General features: G+C 43.1%; 2 protein-coding genes across 4 annotated transcripts; one reads left to right on the forward strand and one right to left on the reverse strand.

Annotated features, from left to right (window-relative positions):
- Nucleotides 1–112: 112 nt before the first annotated feature.
- Nucleotides 113–11,282, reverse strand: rpap2 (RNA polymerase II associated protein 2). The gene is made up of 12 exons (XM_085253477.1): nucleotides 11,150–11,282; nucleotides 10,911–10,956; nucleotides 10,670–10,784; nucleotides 9,355–9,453; nucleotides 9,195–9,260; nucleotides 9,006–9,094; nucleotides 8,864–8,899; nucleotides 7,741–8,779; nucleotides 7,543–7,646; nucleotides 7,266–7,346; nucleotides 5,373–5,441; nucleotides 113–307 (listed from the first exon to the last, which is right to left on the reverse strand). The coding sequence occupies exons 1-12, from the start codon at nucleotides 11,190–11,192 to the stop codon at nucleotides 163–165; spliced, it is 1,932 nt and encodes a 643-aa protein (XP_085109603.1). The 5' UTR covers nucleotides 11,193–11,282; the 3' UTR covers nucleotides 113–162.
- Nucleotides 11,147–18,834, forward strand: glmna (glomulin, FKBP associated protein a). Of its 3 annotated transcripts, none has more exons than XM_085253481.1 (19): nucleotides 11,147–11,279; nucleotides 11,556–11,652; nucleotides 12,082–12,207; nucleotides 12,291–12,404; nucleotides 12,500–12,608; nucleotides 14,814–15,102; nucleotides 15,235–15,334; nucleotides 15,445–15,626; nucleotides 15,789–15,842; nucleotides 16,006–16,036; nucleotides 16,475–16,564; nucleotides 16,658–16,699; nucleotides 16,856–16,929; nucleotides 17,016–17,100; nucleotides 17,194–17,303; nucleotides 17,853–17,916; nucleotides 18,038–18,173; nucleotides 18,398–18,468; nucleotides 18,567–18,833. In XM_085253481.1, exons 2-19 carry the CDS (start codon nucleotides 11,599–11,601, stop codon nucleotides 18,654–18,656), a joined length of 1,821 nt encoding a protein of 606 aa, XP_085109607.1. In that variant the 5' UTR covers nucleotides 11,147–11,279; nucleotides 11,556–11,598; the 3' UTR covers nucleotides 18,657–18,833. The 3 variants fall into 3 exon arrangements, with proteins under 3 accessions (XP_085109607.1, XP_085109606.1, XP_085109608.1); XM_085253480.1 differs by having other exon boundaries at nucleotides 11,216–11,354; XM_085253482.1 differs by having other exon boundaries at nucleotides 11,216–11,652; nucleotides 12,085–12,207; nucleotides 18,567–18,834.
- The last annotated feature ends 2 nt before the right edge of the window (nucleotides 18,835–18,836 follow it).

The following is an 18,836-nucleotide window of genomic DNA, read 5'->3' on the forward strand; positions in this document are numbered from 1 at the left end:
CTACTACTACTACTACTACTACTACTACTACTACTACTATTATTATTATTATTGATACATTTATTTTGTGGAAACAGACAATCCAGAAAACAATAGAACAAACAAACAAACATTTGTCACACAGTCAAAGAGTGCAGTTTTATTGCTTTATCCGTATCCGTGTCAGTGCGCAGGGGATTTAAACAGCTGGACCAAATTCAGAAGGTCCTGCTCCTGCAGACCCAGCTCCACCATCAGCGTGTTCAAATACTCCACAGATGCCGAAGTCTTCAGGGCTTCTCGCACCAACGGAGACACCTCTGACAACCTGAAATGTGAAAAACCAACAAATTCAAACCAACTCAACACTAAGCGACTTATCTTCCAACACAAACGCAACCCAGTTCTTCGAAATTACAAAAGGGATCTGTAAGCATTATAATGACTACCCTAAAAGTAAAAGACGACATGTTCAGCCTTCAATAGCGTGATGTGTAAAGTTAGCAGTCAGTTCTTATTTAAGCCATGTTCTCACACAGGCCTCTCTTCGCCAAGGTGCCGGTGCTATGAGAAAGCAGCGGTTGCTGACTCATACAGATAAAATTTGTTGAATAAAATGAACTCGAAAGTTTTATTTATAGAGTTTTTCCTCAGCAAAGTGATCGGGTCAAATAGAATTATTGCAGACCTGAGGCAGAAAAATATCCTGCTTTTTTTATTCATGAAAGTGTTCTCTCACACACACACACACACACACACACACACACACACACACACACACACACACACACACACACACACACACACACACAATTTAAAATCTGGCCATCGACTACATTTTTAGAGCTGTAAAGACGAGCTCTGAATGTCAAGCAGAAAGAGACCGACATGAGAGAATAGATTTTAAACACTTCACAGCGTATGTCTACAAAAAGAAAAAAGAAAATCACACAGCGCCTTGGGCCAACACTGTCGTGTATATTCATATGACACAAGCTGATACTGCCGTGTGGTCAATCCTACTTTCGTGAACATAATAATGCTCAGTCTCTGCTGAGTCACTGTAAAAGGAGTGTATGTTCAGCTTTGCTGTAGTGTGGGGGTTGCTGAGAGGCATACTGATAAGTGGCGTCTGTGCATATTATTATTAATCACACAGAAAACAAAATACAGCAAAAAACAAAACTAGACGTCGGCTAAAGAGAAGTGGAAGCTTCCAGGCTGCTCAAAAGGACGCACATGCAGGGGGAACGTGTGCATGTCTGAAGGCCCATTAATGCTGAGAGACATAAACAGGTATGCTGCCATCAAGGTGCTGTTTTTCCCAGCAAGGCCTCGCTTGTGTCAGCAAAGCCACATATGCATGCACTATAACAGCATCGCTAACAAAAGAGCCTAAACTGGCTCATTTGGCCCATTATGAAACCAAATAAGGACAAAAGAGGCTCTGAATTGTTGAGTAGCTGAACGCCTAACAAATTTGACTTTCAGTGTTGCGTCATCAAAATGAGCATACAGTGGGGCAAAAAAGTATTTAGTCAGCCACCGATTGTGCAAGTTCCCCCACTTAAAATGATGACAGAGGTCAGTAATTTGCACCAGAGGTACACTTCAACTGTGAGAGACAGAATGTGAAAAAAAAAAATCCATGAATCCACATGGTAGGATTTGTAAAGAATTTATTCGTAAATCAGGGTGGAAAATAAGTATTTGGTCAATAACAAAAATACAACTCAATACTTTGTAACATAACCTTTGTTGGCAATAACAGAGGTCAAACGTTTACTATAGGTCTTTACCAGGTTTGCACACACAGTAGCTGGTATTTTGGCCCATTCCTCCATGCAGATCTTCTCGAGAGCAGTGATGTTTTGGGGCTGTCGCCGAGCAACACGGACTTTCAACTCCCGCCACAGATTTTCTATGGGGTTGAGGTCTGGAGACTGGCTAGGCCACTCCAGGACTTTCAAATGCTTCTTACGGAGCCACTCCTTTGTTGCCCGGGCGGTGTGTTTTGGATCATTGTCATGTTGGAAGACCCAGCCTCGTTTCATCTTCAAAGTTCTCACTGATGGAAGGAGGTTTTGGCTCAAAATCTCACGATACATGGCCCCATTCATTCTGTCCTTAACACGGATCAGTCGTCCTGTCCCCTTGGCAGAAAAACAGCCCCATAGCATGATGTTTCCACCCCCATGCTTCACAGTAGGTATGGTGTTCTTGGGATGCAACTCAGTATTCTTCTTCCTCCAAACACGACGAGTTGAGTTTATACCAAAAAGTTCTACTTTGGTTTCATCTGACCACATGACATTCTCCCAATCCTCTGCTGTATCATCCATGTGCTCTCTGGCAAACTTCAGACGGGCCTGGACATGCACTGGCTTCAGCAGCGGAACACGTCTGGCACTGCGGGATTTGATTCCCTGCCGTTGTAGTGTGTTACTGATGGTGACCTTTGTTACTTTGGTCCCAGCTCTCTGCAGGTCATTCACCAGGTCCCCCCGTGTGGTTCTGGGATCTTTGCTCACCGTTCTCATGATCATTTTGACCCCACGGGATGAGATCTTGCGTGGAGCCCCAGATCGTGGGAGATTATCAGTGGTCTTGTATGTCTTCCATTTTCTGATGATTGCTCCCACAGTTGATTTTTTCACACCAAGCTGCTTGCCTATTGTAGATTCACTCTTCCCAGTCTGGTGCAGGTCTACAATACTTTTCCTGGTGTCCTTCGAAAGCTCTTTGGTCTTGGCCATGGCGGAGTTTGGAGTCTGACTGTTTGAGGCTGTGGACAGGTGTCTTTTATACAGATGATGAGTTCAAACAGGTGCCATTCATACAGGTAACGAGTGGGGGACAGAAAAGCTTCTTACAGAGGACGTTACAGGTCTGTGAGAGCCAGAGATTTTCCATGTTTGAGGTGACCAAATACTTATTTTCCACCCTAATTTACGAATAAATTCTTTACAAATCCTACCATGTGAATTCATGGATTTTCTTTTCACATTCTGTCTCTCACAGTTGAAGTGTACCTCTGGTGCAAATTACTGACCTCTGTCATCATTTTAAGTGGGGGAACTTGCGCAATCGGTGGCTGACTAAATACTTTTTTGCCCCACTGTATATTTGTTTAAAAACAAACAAAAAACAACCGCTGTGCCTCACAGCAAGAAAGTCCTGGGTTCAAATCCGCCGATCACGTGGGTGCTCCCTGTGCTCGTGTGGGTTGTTTCCACGAGCGCTCCAGGTTTCCTCCCACAATCCAACAAAATTCATGATCGGCTAAGTGGTGACTCAACATTTTACTGCAGGTGTTAATGTGAGCGCGGATGCTTGTTGCCTCTGTGATGGACCGGCAACCGGCCCATCGTGGGTCTCTCACCCTACGACAGCTGGAGAGGCTCCAGTGTTTTACTGTCCACTGTTTTTGAAATAAATCAAAAGTAAATAATTATTGAATTAAAAAAAAAAAAAAAAAAAAAAGGTAAATAAATGTGTTTCTATTTGGGAAATGCCTTCAGTAACATGGAAAATTACACAGTGAGATTCATCTTTTATCAGGTTAGACGGTCAAAGTTTCCACCAATTTAAACGAGATGGACTTTATCTGTTCAACCACTTGCTCAATCTTAAGACCGCAGCTCAGACAAGTCATGAGTGACATGAAGCCAGATTCACAGTATCAGTACAAAAAACAGAGTATTTGTCAAGTTAGTGCAAGAATATTTCCCTCCAACACTAAACTCACTGTCTGTAGCCCTCTGTCATCTGTCTCCAACCTCCATCATCCTCCCCCACCCACGCCTCTCTACCTGCCCTTACCAGAAAGGAGGTACACTCCTGGTCAATCTCCGGTTCAGCCCAGGGTCTAGTGTTGCAGGGGGGGCATCCATTATTCAGCTGGGCTGAACAATAGCAGCCAGACTAGCTCCACAGCTGCCGTGCAGCAGACAGATAAGACAGCGCACCAAATTATTCATGATGGAGGAATGGAAGGATGGAAACCGATGAAATCATAGAGCACCAGTGTCACATCTGACCAATGAAAGGGTAATATTTACAAATGAATGTTGACTGTTCAGAAGTGGAGTCAGTACGTTCTTAAAATCAAATCTGGAAATGTATTACAACAACTGTCAGAATTAGAGATGGACACCGTTCCCAAAACCCCTCTGTGAACCCTTTGGAATTACCAGGATTTCTGCAGTGATTACTCATAAAAGGCGGCCTGAGCTTCATATAATTCACAATGTGACAAACACACTTTGTGAGTAATCAGTGCTGAAATCCTGGTAATTCCAAAGCATTCACTAACCTTTTTACCCTTTTATCTTTCTTTTTTTGCAACAGTAAAATCACTTCAGACCCCAGATGAGAAATCTTGGTTCTGTTTTACAAGTTGAATTTCATTCCCTTTATTTCCCTGAAAATTACACAACAGTTTCTGTCGGGCAGGTTTCAGAGGCCTCTTGGTGGCAGATCCCCTACAGTACCTAAAGCTGTGCAACACTTCTTTTAAAGTTCAAGACGACACACAGTGTGCCGTGATATTAAAGCAAACTGACCAGGAACCATTGAGGGAGTAATAAATCAGAATCAGCCGTCAGCGTCAGGTGAAAGGTTTCCCAGCCCGGGGCAATATAAAGGATACGCAGGAACTGTGTGCCTTCTGTCCTCCATCACGGATCTGGACAGAGGTAATCAGGTGCAGATAAGGCCATGAGGCGTCTCTGTGTACTTAGACGGGAGCAGCACGGAACTGTCCGTGAACTGCCAGCAACACAGACACACATACACACGAACACACACAGACCATATGGTAGGTGCCAAACTATGCCAAAGCACACAGCAGTCTATCAAATGCACCATGATGACTTCTTATTCTTTTCTTTCAATTTCAAACAGTGTTAAAAATGCAGATTGCTGTTGCATCTCTGATTTAAGCACCTCTTCATGCACCAGACTGGAAATAACATAATGTTAAATCCAGTATGTGTCTATATGGGTCATCTTCACCCAGTCATACGTTATAATGCTCATTTATTGCTTAGAAATCTGGTTCTTGCTTGTTTTACAAAAAAATTAAAAAATAAAAGAATAAATCTTATCATACACCAGCACAGTAAACTTTAAATACACACTTTTCTCATTGTCAAGGCACGCAAACATTTGCACACACGGGTAAAGACGGCCGACGTGGTCTATTTCCCGAGAAACTATGGTTCTTCATTTCCTTGCAATGTTTTTTTCTCTCCAATGTTCAACCGGGCTTGCTGAGGAGCAGCTCGACAGCTGACATTAAACTTAAACACGTGTGTACACACACACACCACACACACACACCACACACACACACACACACACACACACACACACACACAGAGAAAACTTACAGATGCAGAAGCACCACAGCTATGAGGGTCCACTCTGGAGTTTTATGGATGATGTTTTTGTTGGTGAACCTGTGAACATAAAGCACCACTGTTAAGTACAGTGTGTGTGTGTGTGTGTGTGTGTGTGTGTGCGCGCGTGCGTGCACATTTTATGGAGGATGCACAGCAGTTCCAGTATCTCGCCCATCGACATTTCAGAATTCCGACTGGAGCAGCTGGACATCAAATCATAACCCGCTATATGTTCTGGGCCACAGTCACCATACATCTGTGTCCCTCTGCAGATAGTCTGCAGAAATGCTTCATTCTAGATATAAATAATAGAAATATAAATTGTGCACAGACCAAGAGCAACAACCAAAAACACTGCATGCAGCAATGATTTATGTCTTTCTGCCAGCGCTGTGTATTTTCTTTGGTTTGAGCCTCTTGTTATTGGGGCCTCTTGACAGCACAAAGACAATTCCCGGAAGCAGGGCCGTGGCGGTGTTGCTCCATAGCCTGATGTGCGTTTAAATCACAGACACAGTGATTTAACAGCAGGGCTGTTGAAAACATCCTAAGCAGCCAATGGCAATCCAGGGTGTGTCTAAGGCAGGAAATGCTCAATTCTGGCACAAGTTTAAACCCCCCCCCCCCCCTCCCCCTATTTTTTTCTTAAAACAGAGCTCTGTCATTCTTATAGAGAAACAGAAGCCATACTGCTATGCTGACTGAGTAAAAACAGCAAGCGTATATAATAATTCATTCTACCCAGTCCTGGTGTCATGCATGCTGGCATGTGTGGCACACTGTGAGATATATGACATTTCGTAATACTTATTTTGATGTGCAGGAGATTAAAACACTTTCTCAGAAAACAGACATAATTCTCTTTGAAGCAGACATTTAGCCCCATCACATGAAAAAAGTACAAGTTTTAAAGAGTCAATAAAACTACTGTTCGTCATACTTCATGTGTGCCTGTAGGGGGAAGCAGAGCTAAACAACTGTGTGTTGTGGAATTTAGATGAAATCAACTCATTAAATACACGTTAGACTCATTTCTTTGAGTTCTTCTGAAGAATAAGAGCGATTCCAAGAACATTCATGGCATGTTTTGCTCATGCAAGGAGATAAAAGAGGAGATCGAAATCACAACAGATAACTAATCAGTTAGTTTCCTGTTCTATGTAGCTTGATTTTCAGTGTTTCTCAGTAGATCCAATGTGGTGTGATAACAGTTAATTATGAATAGAGTCCAAATACAGAGTCGTTTTTACTGCTGTGTAGCATCTTTTTGGAAGAGGCATGTGTCTCATTCTTGTCTGACATGATACCCTAGCTGCTCAGTCTTGATCCTAATATTTTTCACATAATCGTGAAATGTCTCAGTTTAGACATCTGATATGTTTTCTATTCTTTGTATAATCAGTGTTTGTGAGATTTGGAAATGGTTGCATTCTGTTTTTATTTACATTTTACGCAGCATCCCAACATTTTTTGCAGCTGGGGTTGTATGGCATGGCTATAATAAATGCTCATAGTTGTGCAAAAGCTCACCAATTTGCAAAAGTGAAAGATTTAGGTTTATGACAAAGAGGGTAACGGGACACGTCTATATCCTGCAGCTGTTCAAAAGTAAACTGCCATTCAGTTACATACAAACAATCAAGTTTCACTATTATGTTTCTGAGCTTAATATGAACCCACAGAACAAGGCAGTTTCAATGCTAGGTTTCCTTTCCTTAACATGAATTAAATTTAACAGCAATTTTTGACACATTTCTAGAGCTCATCCACTATAAACTCACACCTGCCTCGCCTCCCCTCTCCTGTGTGTGTGTGTGTGTCCCCTTTCTGGTGGCAGACTAGCAGACAGCACATATCAGACTGAGTGTGTAGTGTACTGACCTGAACGTCCGCACCAGGTTGTTCAGGTCGGTAGTGATGTCAATCATGGTGAGATGCAGTGGACCTACAATGTTTCTGAGGCTGCACAGCACAACCACAAGACAAGAGAGCAAAGAATTAAGATGAACTGATCATGAAAATCATGATTATGTGCAGCCATGTCAAACTGTGCAGCAGTGAGGTTCACGGGACCTTCACAGCTGTTGAAGAAAAACCAGGAAAAGAAATTAATAAAGCTCCGTGTGCCACATCCAAGAAATAAAGGACAAACACGCACCAGCTGGAGAGTTTCTCCACTGTGATTCGTTTCTGGATGAGGTTCTGAGCATGAGAGTCAACGAGCGGCAGGACCGGATCCTTGATGCTTTCCTGGACTGTCACCTGGTGTGGGGACGGTTTAAGAACAAAACTCACTCTGTGAGCTCACCTAATTTAAACTCAAACTCTTAAAGCAAGTCTTTTAATATGCACTTACCTGCTTTCTATTGGGCTCCTCTTTCTCGTCAGGCAGAATCCACGTGCCCTTATAAAATTCCCTGACCCGGAGCTCTAGATCCTGGGTCTCCCTCCGCAGCGTGTCATAGTTTGGAGCTGCAGCTGACGGCCTCTTCTTGTCCTCGCTGTTGTCGGCTGTCACCTCATCCTCAAGGTCATCTTCATCCAACTCCTCTTTGCCTTCTTCTTCTCTTACCTCGGCATAGGGAGAACCAAGGGAGTGATCGGAGCCGTACAGGAACGTTAACGTCTCATCGGTACACCACTCCTTCAATGTGTTTTTTAGGCAATCGAGCAGATTCATCCGTACAGAGTCAGGTTTGACTTCGGCGTGGTTCTTCAGTAGACCTCGCAGCCCAGCTGCCCCCCTCTTGCTCATACCCACCTGCGTGATGTTGAGCTCTTGCTGGCCGTGGCTGTTCTGATTAGTGGCAGGAATTTGTTTACTTTCTGTTGGAGGGTTTGAGCGAGGAACGCTGTGAGTTACCGTCTCCGATAAACTGCACACGCTCATCTCAGCTGTAGTCTCTTCCACACCAGAAAGCTCAGACAACTCTCTCTCTTGTGATGCCGCCTGGTCCGTATGTGTCACCTGCCGCTCTTTGGGTTTTTCAGCATCGGTAACTTCAGTTTTACGCACGTCTGCCTCTTTTCTTTCCTCATCTTCTATCATACTTCTCTGTTCCTCTGTATTCTGACTCTGAGGAGGTTCGATCTTTTCTTCATTCCCCTCTTTGGTGTTTATCTTTCTTGTTTCAGAATTCCTTTGTTGTCCTTTCTCATTCTCATCTGAGCATTTAGGCAGGTCACCCCAGTGGACCCGGGGTCTCTGCTGCTGAGAGACCACGCTGGAGACAAAGTCCTGCTCATGTTCGTCGTCACTGACATCACTGTGGCTGCCTCCAGCAGGATGATCCCGAGAGCCGTGAAGCTCCTTGTGCTGAGCAGCCACAGGGTTCTCGACGTCCTCCTCTTTTAGACACCTCTCAGACAGCATCACCTCCTCACCAGAGCTCCCACTGAATGCACACATGTAACCCTGGATCAGTCTTTCTATTTATAAGGCTAAATATGGAAAACTAAACACGAAACTTATTACGTACCGTTCTCCTTGCTTCAACAACTTAATTTCAGGAGGACTGAGAGAGAGAAAGGGAGCAAAGACATTATACAGAACATCACTGCATTCAACGATTAGATCAATCAGGTGATTTAGGACAGAGATGAGAAGCAGCACACACACACCTCTCATGTTGCCCAACCCAAAGAGGCGTCTTTGGTATTTGTAGCTCAAACGCTTTGGAGGCTTTGTAGCAGAAATTACTGCAAAAACACTAAAGACAAAAGAAGCAAAGACCAAAATGTGTCTTTAAGCGCATTCTGGCAAGTGTAAGAAACAAACAAAAAAAAACTATTTCATGTAGAAACACTCACCTTGCGCTCTGTGATGTCATACACTTTATTGGTCTTAGTAGAAATTTTGTATTGTTGAGATGGGATCTAGAAAGTGAACAGCACCACAGACTCAGTCATCACATATGAGACATGGAGATGTTTATTATTTGCAAACAAAATGCAATATCAGTGGCCTTACCTTGCCCAGTTTATTAGGACAGATGGGATAACCGCACAGCTTAGCAATAGACCTCTCCTCTACAGTATCTCTGTAATTAGCTGGGGTGATCATTTTGGCCTGTGAAGTAAAGAGAACTCGGTTACTTTGCAGCTTTTCTCTGGTTTAAATTTGTGTAAAATTAATATTGCTTGACATTTTAAATTATCTGAATATTGACAGAAAACCTGCATGTAATCTAAAGTCTGTCATCAGAAATGGAAAAAAAAGTGTGTGTTTACACAGCGTATCTCAGCTGCCATAGGGTGAGAGGCAGAGTCCACCCTAGACTGGTTGCCAGTCCATCACAAAGCTAACACACAGATACAGGCAACCATTCACAGCTCCGACCAGCTAACCAATTATGGATGCATTTGGTCTGTGACAGGAAGCCTGAGTATCTGGAGGGAATCCACACAGACACAGGGGGAACAAACTCCACACAGAAAGGCACTACAGAATGAGATTATGGGTTAGCGAGTTATGTCGAACTTGAAGTCAGAATTTTCTGTGCCACAAAAGTGTCTCTCTTTTCACCTGGCTACATCACCATGGTAACTAATGCCGGATACATTACGTTGTTTAATTTATCCTTCTAAGCACTAGATGCCATGATTGACATTTTTCCACAGCATTAATATCTTGCGTTGTCTGTAACAGTTTTGCATTTTATTGTAATATTTTTGCTGTTCGTTAGAGACTTTTGACAGCATTTTATCCTTATAACCTTATAGAGTCTGATTAGACAGCATTCACAGGGATCATTCTGTGTGGAAGAAGAGTAGAATATGACATCCCGTAACAACAAGCCTAGTTAAAGAAAGGTGATAACCATCATAATGATGTCCATTATCTCCGACTGGGGTTTTAAGCTTTGTCAACAGCTAACGCAAACAAAGCCTGGCTGTAGTGAACTTAGCATACTCCTCAGGTCCTTGTTGCTGTGAGGCAATGGCACTGCTACCAGTGAGGCGGTGTATTCAAATTCCTAACAAGTCTAAATAGCATGCTAGAGCCAGGCTGCGTTATACTGGGCCAATAGCAAAACCTCAATCATAGGGATGTCATGGCAATTATAAACCCTGGAAACTGCAGATTGGGCCATGTTCTGAGACTGTGAGATTCTAATTAATCGTGGCAGACATGGTGTGTGAATAAAAGAGACGGGTTTAGTATGACAGAGGCTTGGCAGTGATGTAAGGGTAACAGGACCTGTGCGTGAGAGCAGTGAGGAAAGACTTCGTCTCCTGGTTTGCCTAAAGCTTGTGCCCTGTCTAAAGTCACCGGTGACACATACACAGTCCACTAGGAAGTCCTCAGCCACACTGTCGTCCAGGAGCCGCTCCACCACCTTCAAAGCTCTCTTCTCCAGCTCCAACTTCTCCCTCAGCTTCTCCTTCAGCTCCTCTCTCCTGACACAAAGCACACACGTGAAGAAGTGTCTGTGTTTACTCCACAACCAACAAATGTTTGGTAATGATTACTGGTGCAGCTGAAGCGTCCAGTAGAGATGTCCTGGTGGAGTAGGGGTTTCTCACCTTCTCGCTTCTTCCTCCGCGGCGAGTGCTTTGACACGTTTCCCACCTGCCTCACAAACAACAAAAAAAATTGAATATACGAGTTAAACGAATCTCTGAAGGAAGAGATGTCGTTACTCTACCAACCAACCAACGGCTACACAAGCCAGCTGTGAGCGCTCTGAGATCCGTGTAACCCTCCACAACGCTGTAAACACCTCTCTAAAACCCGAGAAACAAAAAACAGGCTTTTAACGAACCCTTTTTGGAGCTCCCGCTCCTTCTTCTCTCATCCATCTCCATGCTGTTTCTGTTTTCTACACTTTCAACTTTGACCTGTGACGTATCTCCATCTACGACAAGCCAGGGGGACAACTTCACGTTCGCGCGGTGCGTCCGTAGCGTGTAGTGTGTGTGTGTGTGCTTTTTTTTTTTCACCGGGCTGTTTGTGGAAGTTGAGCTGAGGTACGTGTCCCCTTCACCTCGGTCCCGTTTGCGTCCACACCAACGGCTCTTTTCGTGGCGGTGAATTTGTTTGGCTAGCCACTGTTCGGCTAATTCGGAGCGGGGTTAGCATCCCTGCTGCTCTGCTGTGTTTACAGTCACACAGGCACAGAACTTAACCTCTGACACCTTTGGACCTGTTTTTTTTTTATATACTTGAAGTTTCCCCTGTTTTTGAGGACTTCTGCATGAGGACAACACCCGTATGAAGACAGCAGGGATGGCTCTGGAGCAGCTCAGTGAGGTGGTCCAAAGATGTGTAAGTATTCAGTGGTACTTGTAACCCACATCCACTCCTTCATTTTGATATCAATTCCCTAAAAAGCATGTCGGCACAGCCACTGGCACCAACCTGGATGCTGGTATACAGCAGCAGTGTATAAATGCTCAGTTAGTGAAGACGGGAATAGAGGAGAAATCTTCAGTGGATCATGGGAAGTCCCTCAGCAGCCTGAGGTAGCAGCAAAACTAAGGGATGGTCCAGGGTCACCTGATCTAACTGTAAACTTTATCAAAAAGCCTAATCTTAAAAGCAGAGGGGGCGACTGTGTTCTGAACCCAAACCAGAGTGTAATATGCCAGGATTGTGTCTTTGAGATATTTGATAGAATATAATATTTAATAAGTAACTGTTTAAAATGTCTGTTTTCTCTATTTTTACCCACTTGTTTGTCTCTTTTTCATGCAGCAGGCTCTTCCAGACGACAGCTACACCACCGAGGATCACAACATCTTCACGGTTGCTGGGCAGACTTGTATCAAGGAGGGAAACAGCGCGCAGGTCCTCAGTATTGTGCTGGATGAAAAGAATCAGGTAACGTTTCTCAAAGTTGACACCAATCGCTGCTTCTCAGGTTTGTCACACACTCATCTGTGTAACTGTCTTCATCTGTGCAGGAGATTGTGAGATGCATGGGTTGGAACCTGCTGCCTCCGCTGATCCAGGTCCTGCTGAAGAAAGAAGACAAGAATCTTCCTCAGTGTCTGGCCATTTTTAACCACCTGCTGGAGGTCAGTGGTCAGGAGTGGACTTAAGATAAAACATCACTGATGAAAACTGGATGAATGTGGCATTGTAAGGGTGATCTTTGTGGTTGTTTTTGCAGACGTGCAGACCGAAAGAGCTGCTGATCGGCCTGTTGGAGCAGCTGGAGCAGGATGATCCTGATACAATAGCAGAGAGCCTCCATCTGCTCTTGAAGCCTTTACAGAAAGGTAAAGAATCTTTTTAGTCATCATGCTACTCTTCTTACTGGTTTTCTTCTTGTCTTACATACAGTCAGCTCCATAAATATTGGGACATCGACACAATTCTAACATTTTTGGCTCTATACACCACCACTATGGATTCCAAATGAAACGAATAAGATGTGCTTTAACTGCAGACTGTCAGCTCTCATTTGAGGGTATTTACATCCAAATCAGGTGAACAGTGTAGGAATTACGACAGTTTGCATAAGTGCCTCCCACTTGTTAAGGGACCAAAAGTAATGGGACAATTGGCTTCTCAGCTGTTCCATGGCCAGGTGTGTGTTATTCCCTCATTATCCCAATTACAATGAGCAGATAAAAGCTCCAGAGTTCATTTCAAGTGTGCTATTTGCCTTTGCAACCTGTTGCTGTCAACTGCCAAGAAGAGATCCAAAGAGCTGTCGCTATCAGTGAAGCAAGCAATCATTAGGCTGGAAAAAACAAAACAAACCCATCGGAGAGATAGCAAAAACATTAGGCGTGGCCAAAACAACTGTTTGGAACATTCTCAAAAAGAAGGAATGCACCGGTGAGCTCAGCAACACCAAAAGACCCGGTGTTCTGGGAATCCATCCTACCTACAAACCATCCTACCCGTTGTTTTTGCGCATGCGCACAACACGAAATGAAGTGCCAAACCATCCTACCTTTTTGAATGTGACCTACAAGCATACTTTAACAGCTAAAATTTAGTGGCAAATTGTCCTACCTTTGTTAATCTGAGCTAGAAGCATACTTTAACAGCTAAAATGAAGTGGCAAATCATTTTTCCTTTGTTAATAAGAGCTAGAGGCATACTCTGACAGGTAAAATGAAGTGGCAAGCCGTCCTGGCTTTATAATTATGAGCTAGAAACATACTCTGATGGGCAAAGGTAAGTGGCAAACCGTCATACCCACTTAAATTTGTGCTGGAATTACTCTGTGACAGCAGAAATGTGGATAAACTACTTACGGTAGGACGTTTTGCCAAAGTAGGATGCTTTGTCAGAACACCGGAAGACGGAAAACAACTATAGTGGATGACCGAAGGATCCTTTCCCTGGTGAAGAAAACACCCTTCACAACAGTTGGCCAGATCAAGAACACTCTCAAAGTCAAAAATCAATAGAAGACTCCACCAGTGTGAATACAGAGGGTTCACCGCAAGATGTAAACCATTGGTGAGCCCCAAAAACGGGAAGGCCAGATTAGAGTTTGCCAAACGACATCTAAAAAAAAGCCTTCACACTTCTGGAACAACATCCTATGGATAGATGAGACCGAGATCAATTTGTACCAGAGTTATGGGAAGAGAGGAGTATGGAGAAGGAAAGGAAGTGCTCATGATCCTAAGCATACCACCTCATCTGTGAAGCATGGTGCTGCAAGTGTCATGGCATGGGCATGTATGGCTGCCAGTGGAGCTGGTTCTCTTGTATTTATTGATGATGTGACTGCTGACAAAAGCAGTACAATGAATTCTGAAGTGTTTCGGGCAGTATTATCTGCTCATATATTCACCCAAGTGATTCAGAACTCATTAGACGGCGCTTCACAGTGCAGATGGACAATGACCCAAAGCATACTGCAAAAGCAGAGTTTTTTGAAGGGAAAGAAGTGGACTGTTTTGCAATGGCCAAGTCAATCACCTGACCTGAATCCGACTGAGCATGCATTTCACTTGCCGAAGACAAAACTGAAGGGAAAATGCCCCAAGAACAAGCAGGAACTGAAGACGGTTGCATTAGAGGCCTGGCAGAGCATCACCAGGGATGAAACCCAGCGTCTGGTGATGTCTATGTGTTCCAGACTTCAGGCTGTGATTGACTGCAAAGGATTTGCAACCAAGTATTAAAAAGTGAAAGTTTGATTTATGGTTCTTATCCTGTCCCCTTACTTTTAGTCCGTTAACAAGTGGGAGGCACTTATGCAAACTGTTGTAATTTCTACACCGTTCACCTGATTTGGATGTAAATACCCTCAAATAAAAGCTGACAGTCTGCAGTTAAAGCACATCTTGTTTGTTTCATTTGGAATCCATTATGGTGGTGTATAGAGCCAAAAATGTTAGAATTGTGTCGATGTCCCAATATTTATGGAGCTGACTGTATATGTTGCATATTGCTGTTTGGGTGCTTTTTCTTGCTATTATTATTGTGATGTATTCTCTTTTTCTCGCTTCGAACAGTGCTCGTGCGCCTGGGCGGCCGTAAGGCGTCATCCTTGGGCATGGCGCTGTCGTCCGTGCTGGACCAGGTGGCCAAACTGCCTCTCCCTCACACCAAGGAGCAAGAGGAGGATGACGTCTTTTCGTTTTGCCGGTGCTGCACTGACATGATAGATTTCGTCAGACCTTTTGTTCAAGAAGTCAGGCATAACCTGCTGAATAATGAGATGCAGAGCAAGACTGCAAACAGGACTGTGGGCAGACAGGGGAAGGATAAAGAGGATGAGCTGCGGACAGAACTTCTGAAGTTGTGAGTGAAAAAAAATGCGTTTTCCAGCTCAGACTCACGTTTGATAGTCCGACATAATGTCATAGAAAAGCGCTGCAGGGCTCTTGAAAACTGATGATGCTGAGGCTTCCTTTTTGTTTGTCTCCTCTTGAGCTGTATGAAGAGTCTGAGTCATCCTCTGTTGGAAGTACACCTCAAGGATCCTGACACGCTGGCTCTGTCCCCCCTCAGGACTTTTGCCACCGAGATTTTGGTAAACCCATTTTTCAAACGTGTAAATGGTGTCATTGCTGGTTTCTAATATGTCATCGGTTCGTCACGTACTTGCATATCGTGGTAATCGTGGTTTTCTGTGTCCTGCAGAACATCCTCGGTTCTATCGGGGAGTCCCTCAGCAGTCTCGTGCACCAGCCTCTTTTGAAGAGAAAGCAGGTTCCCGGCTTTCTCGAGGAGGTGGTGCGTTATCCTAAAGAGTCTTTGGCCAGCTTGGCTCATCTGGTGTTTGTCCATCACCTGGCTGCAGACACCTTCCCCACTGTTTTCAGGTATTTTGAAAACATATTTTTCTCCTGGGATGCACAATGTGGGATTATTCACACTTGGCTTGAAATGAATCTGTACTTGGGTGTTTCAGTAGTTCTACATTAACAAATACTGAAACATTTAAATAATGTTAATGCTCCCAACACTCCGTATTCTCTCTGCAGTCCCGTGTTCAGTCTTCGATGTAACATCGAGCACGTCTCTGTCCTCCTGTCCAGGTAACATGACATAATAATGTGTCGTGTTATAATCTTTGTTAGCGTTTTACAAAAGCTGTAAAATATGAATATGCACATTATACACACATATATAACACACACATATACCATAAGTGTCCACTTTAATGATCAACCTGTAATCAGTGATATCTATCTTTTATAGAACTGAGGAGTCCAAGCTTCAGAAAGGACTGGTAGGTGACATTTTTACTTATTTATTAGTTATTTATTACATAAATTATAATGACCTTAATCATCCAGGAGTCAATACGTGACTCCTGGATTTAATCCTATATATTTCCATGGTGCTATTTTAATTAAACACAACATGTTTAAAAGCTTATGAAAAGTTTTTCTTATGGTTTGATATGTACGGTCATCATCTTGGATGCTCATATTCAACATGGCCAAGTTTTCAAATAATGAGGTTAGCATTTGGAGAGGCTTTAGACTCTAAAACTTGAGGTTCCCCACATTTTTTCTTATAATAGCCAATCAGAAGAAGCCAAAGAAGAAAAAGAATGAGGCTGTAAGGGTCGTTACCTGCCAGTGTAAATGGTCACTGTGTTACTTAAATCTTCTTCTGCACATTAAAAGCAGTCATCAGTGTATGATGGATGTGCATCACACAGGAGCTGTATGAGAAAAGTCTGGTGCGAGTCGAGGACGGCAGTCTGCGTGCCGACCTGCTGGAGATTAAAACCTTCCTCACAGTCCCTCAGGTGAATGCAGTCGCTTCATTATAGACCTGTTGGGTCTACTGTTGTGTTTTGTGTGCGTCATATAATGTTATTAATGTCAGTGTTTAATTTCAGAACTTAATAAAGGTCATGACGATATGTCCAAAGCATGAACTGGTAAGTTTTTAATCAATTTTGATGTGTTTAAAATCTAATGTCAGATCATTTGGTTTGAAATCGGCTTTCATTTGTGTCACCTTCATCTCGTTTTTGGTACCTAGAATGAAACTTATCTTGGGACTCAATTTTGACGATACTTCTTTTTGTCTTCAGAGAACTAAAGGACTGAAGGTTTTCCAGCTGAGCATTGATAAGTTCAACACTGAAGCCAAGTACAGATTCTTCCAGTGAGCTCCACCTTTCTTCCCTGAAAATTAATCAGAAATGTGTCTTTTCCACTTCCCACTGCAAGCGACCTGTGTCCTTGTTTCAGGTACATGTTGAAGACGAGTAACCACTCAGGAGTTGAAGGCTACATCATTAAAAATATCAAGAATCAGATAGACATTGCCCTGCAGGTGAAGATGTACATTAAAGGAAAAAATGGCAGTGTGGGCCATGTTTAAAATTTCTTGGGGGACCTAAAAGAATCTTTATCGCTCTGTCTCCAGCCAGGTAACAGTAACGTCTGGTTTGAAGGCATTCAGCTCATGCCTCTGCTGCGTAAGGTTCTTATTCTTCCAGATGGCCCAGAGACTGACCTCCTGCAGTACCTGGACAGGTCTGTGCACACACACTAATGCGGGTCACAGGAGTGTGACAGCCAGCCCCAACACACACTGTTAAAAAGGATCATACACAGTTTAAAAGAAAGTATTACATTGTTTAATTTTGTTTCTTCCTGAGAAAATATGAGATGTTTAAATTTAATTGGACACTTCTGTGTAATCAAGAGGAATTTTATAAGTCTTTTTCTCGATAAGATTTTAAAAAACAAACATCCTTTGGTGCTTTTTATATTAAATTGTGCAATAAGTATAAACAAAGTAGTATTGCTGTTGATTTTATAGTTTTTAAAAAAGGCCAGTAAAATATACTCACTGGTCACTTATTAAATGCACTTAAGTTGCTGCCATGTGATTGACTGATTAGATATTTGAATTAATGAGCAGTTGAATCGGTGTGGCTGGTTGAGTGTACGTGTTGCCCTGATCAGAAGTCATTATTTAACAACAAAATCTCGGACTTTATGGACGAGAGTAGTTGAAAGTTTTGGAAATGTCTGGAAGGTAGATTAAGAAATAGCGCATGTGTGTGTTGATCTCTACAGAGTCATGGAGTCTCTAAATCTGCTGCGTTACCTGGTCATCAGAGACAAAGTGACAGAGAACCAGGTGAGTGCACTGTTGAGCTGAAAACACCAAAAATTACATTTTAAAACAAGCTGTTCACCTTCATGATGGCCTATAAGGGTATATAAGCTTTCTCTATCTGTGCTTTCTGATGCTGCTGAAGACCGGCATCTGGACAGAACTGTATAAAGTAGAAGATATGTTCATGAAGCCTCTTCGTGTTGGTGTGAACATGTCCAGGGCCCACTATGAAAGAGAGCTGCAGAACACAATGGAGGCCAAGAAGAGCAAGGCTAAAGGTCAGATCAGCAACACTTACTTTAATTTCCAGTTTTTTAGTACAACATAGAGACTCTATGCATGCACAGGAGGGGTTGTATTTTGTAGGTAGCTTGGCTTCATTTTTCTCAGGCTTCTTTTGTACTCGTCCCAACTCAAACGACTTCTTAATGGCACTTTTCAACATGTAGCATCATCAAAAGTGTTCAGAGGAGGCTTTCTGACAGCATTTGTTTCTTCACAGAAGAGTCTGTACTTTCTGTGTCTGTTGGTGGTGAGGAGCTGCCCAGCATGACACCAGAGTCACAGATTCAGGTGAGTAACACAGTCAGATATCATACTACGTATTTATGCGTGTGGGGATTAAGAAAGCACTGTGATGTTCCTGACTGCATTTTCATTGGTCCTGCCAGGCTCTGCACTCTGCCCTGCACACGTTTGACATGATTGAGAGCGTGTTGGCACGGATAGAGGAACTCATCGAGGTGAAGGACAACCTGTAACCACACAAGCTCATCTCAAACAGAAAACTGTTACTTGTTTCAAAACAAAGTGCTAGTGCACTGCTGGTCTCTTTGTTTTACAGTGTAATTATAAAATGTTGCATACATTGTCAATTAGAAGTTTAAAAAAAAAAAAAAAAAAAGGCAAGTTTGTATCAGCTCTGTAATAAACTTTCAAAC

The sequence above is a fragment of the Mchenga conophoros genome, linkage group LG18 (genome assembly GCF_057382185.1).
Source record: "Mchenga conophoros isolate Kocher_MC1m ecotype Shallow Benthic linkage group LG18, M_conophoros_male_GT1.1, whole genome shotgun sequence".
Lineage (NCBI taxonomy): Eukaryota > Metazoa > Chordata > Actinopteri > Cichliformes > Cichlidae > Mchenga > Mchenga conophoros.

Excerpts from the sequence above, each read along its gene's own strand:
- rpap2 (XM_085253477.1), bottom strand. The coding sequence starts at position 11,192 with ATGGAGATGGATGAGAGAAGAAGGAGCGGGAGCTCCAAAAAGG. Across the intron at positions 8,900-9,005 it reads TGGGTTGGGCAACATGAGAG|TCCTCCTGAAATTAAGTTGT; the intron begins GTGTGTGTGTGC and ends TCTCTCTCTCAG. Across the intron at positions 7,347-7,542 it reads GTGGAGAAACTCTCCAGCTG|CCTCAGAAACATTGTAGGTC; the intron begins GTGCGTGTTTGT and ends TGTGCTGTGCAG.
- glmna (XM_085253481.1), top strand. The coding sequence starts at position 11,599 with ATGAAGACAGCAGGGATGGCTCTGGAGCAGCTCAGTGAGGTGGTCCAA. Across the intron at positions 15,103-15,234 it reads CGGACAGAACTTCTGAAGTT|CTGTATGAAGAGTCTGAGTC; the intron begins GTGAGTGAAAAA and ends TCTCCTCTTGAG. Across the intron at positions 16,037-16,474 it reads CCAAGCTTCAGAAAGGACTG|GAGCTGTATGAGAAAAGTCT; the intron begins GTAGGTGACATT and ends TGCATCACACAG.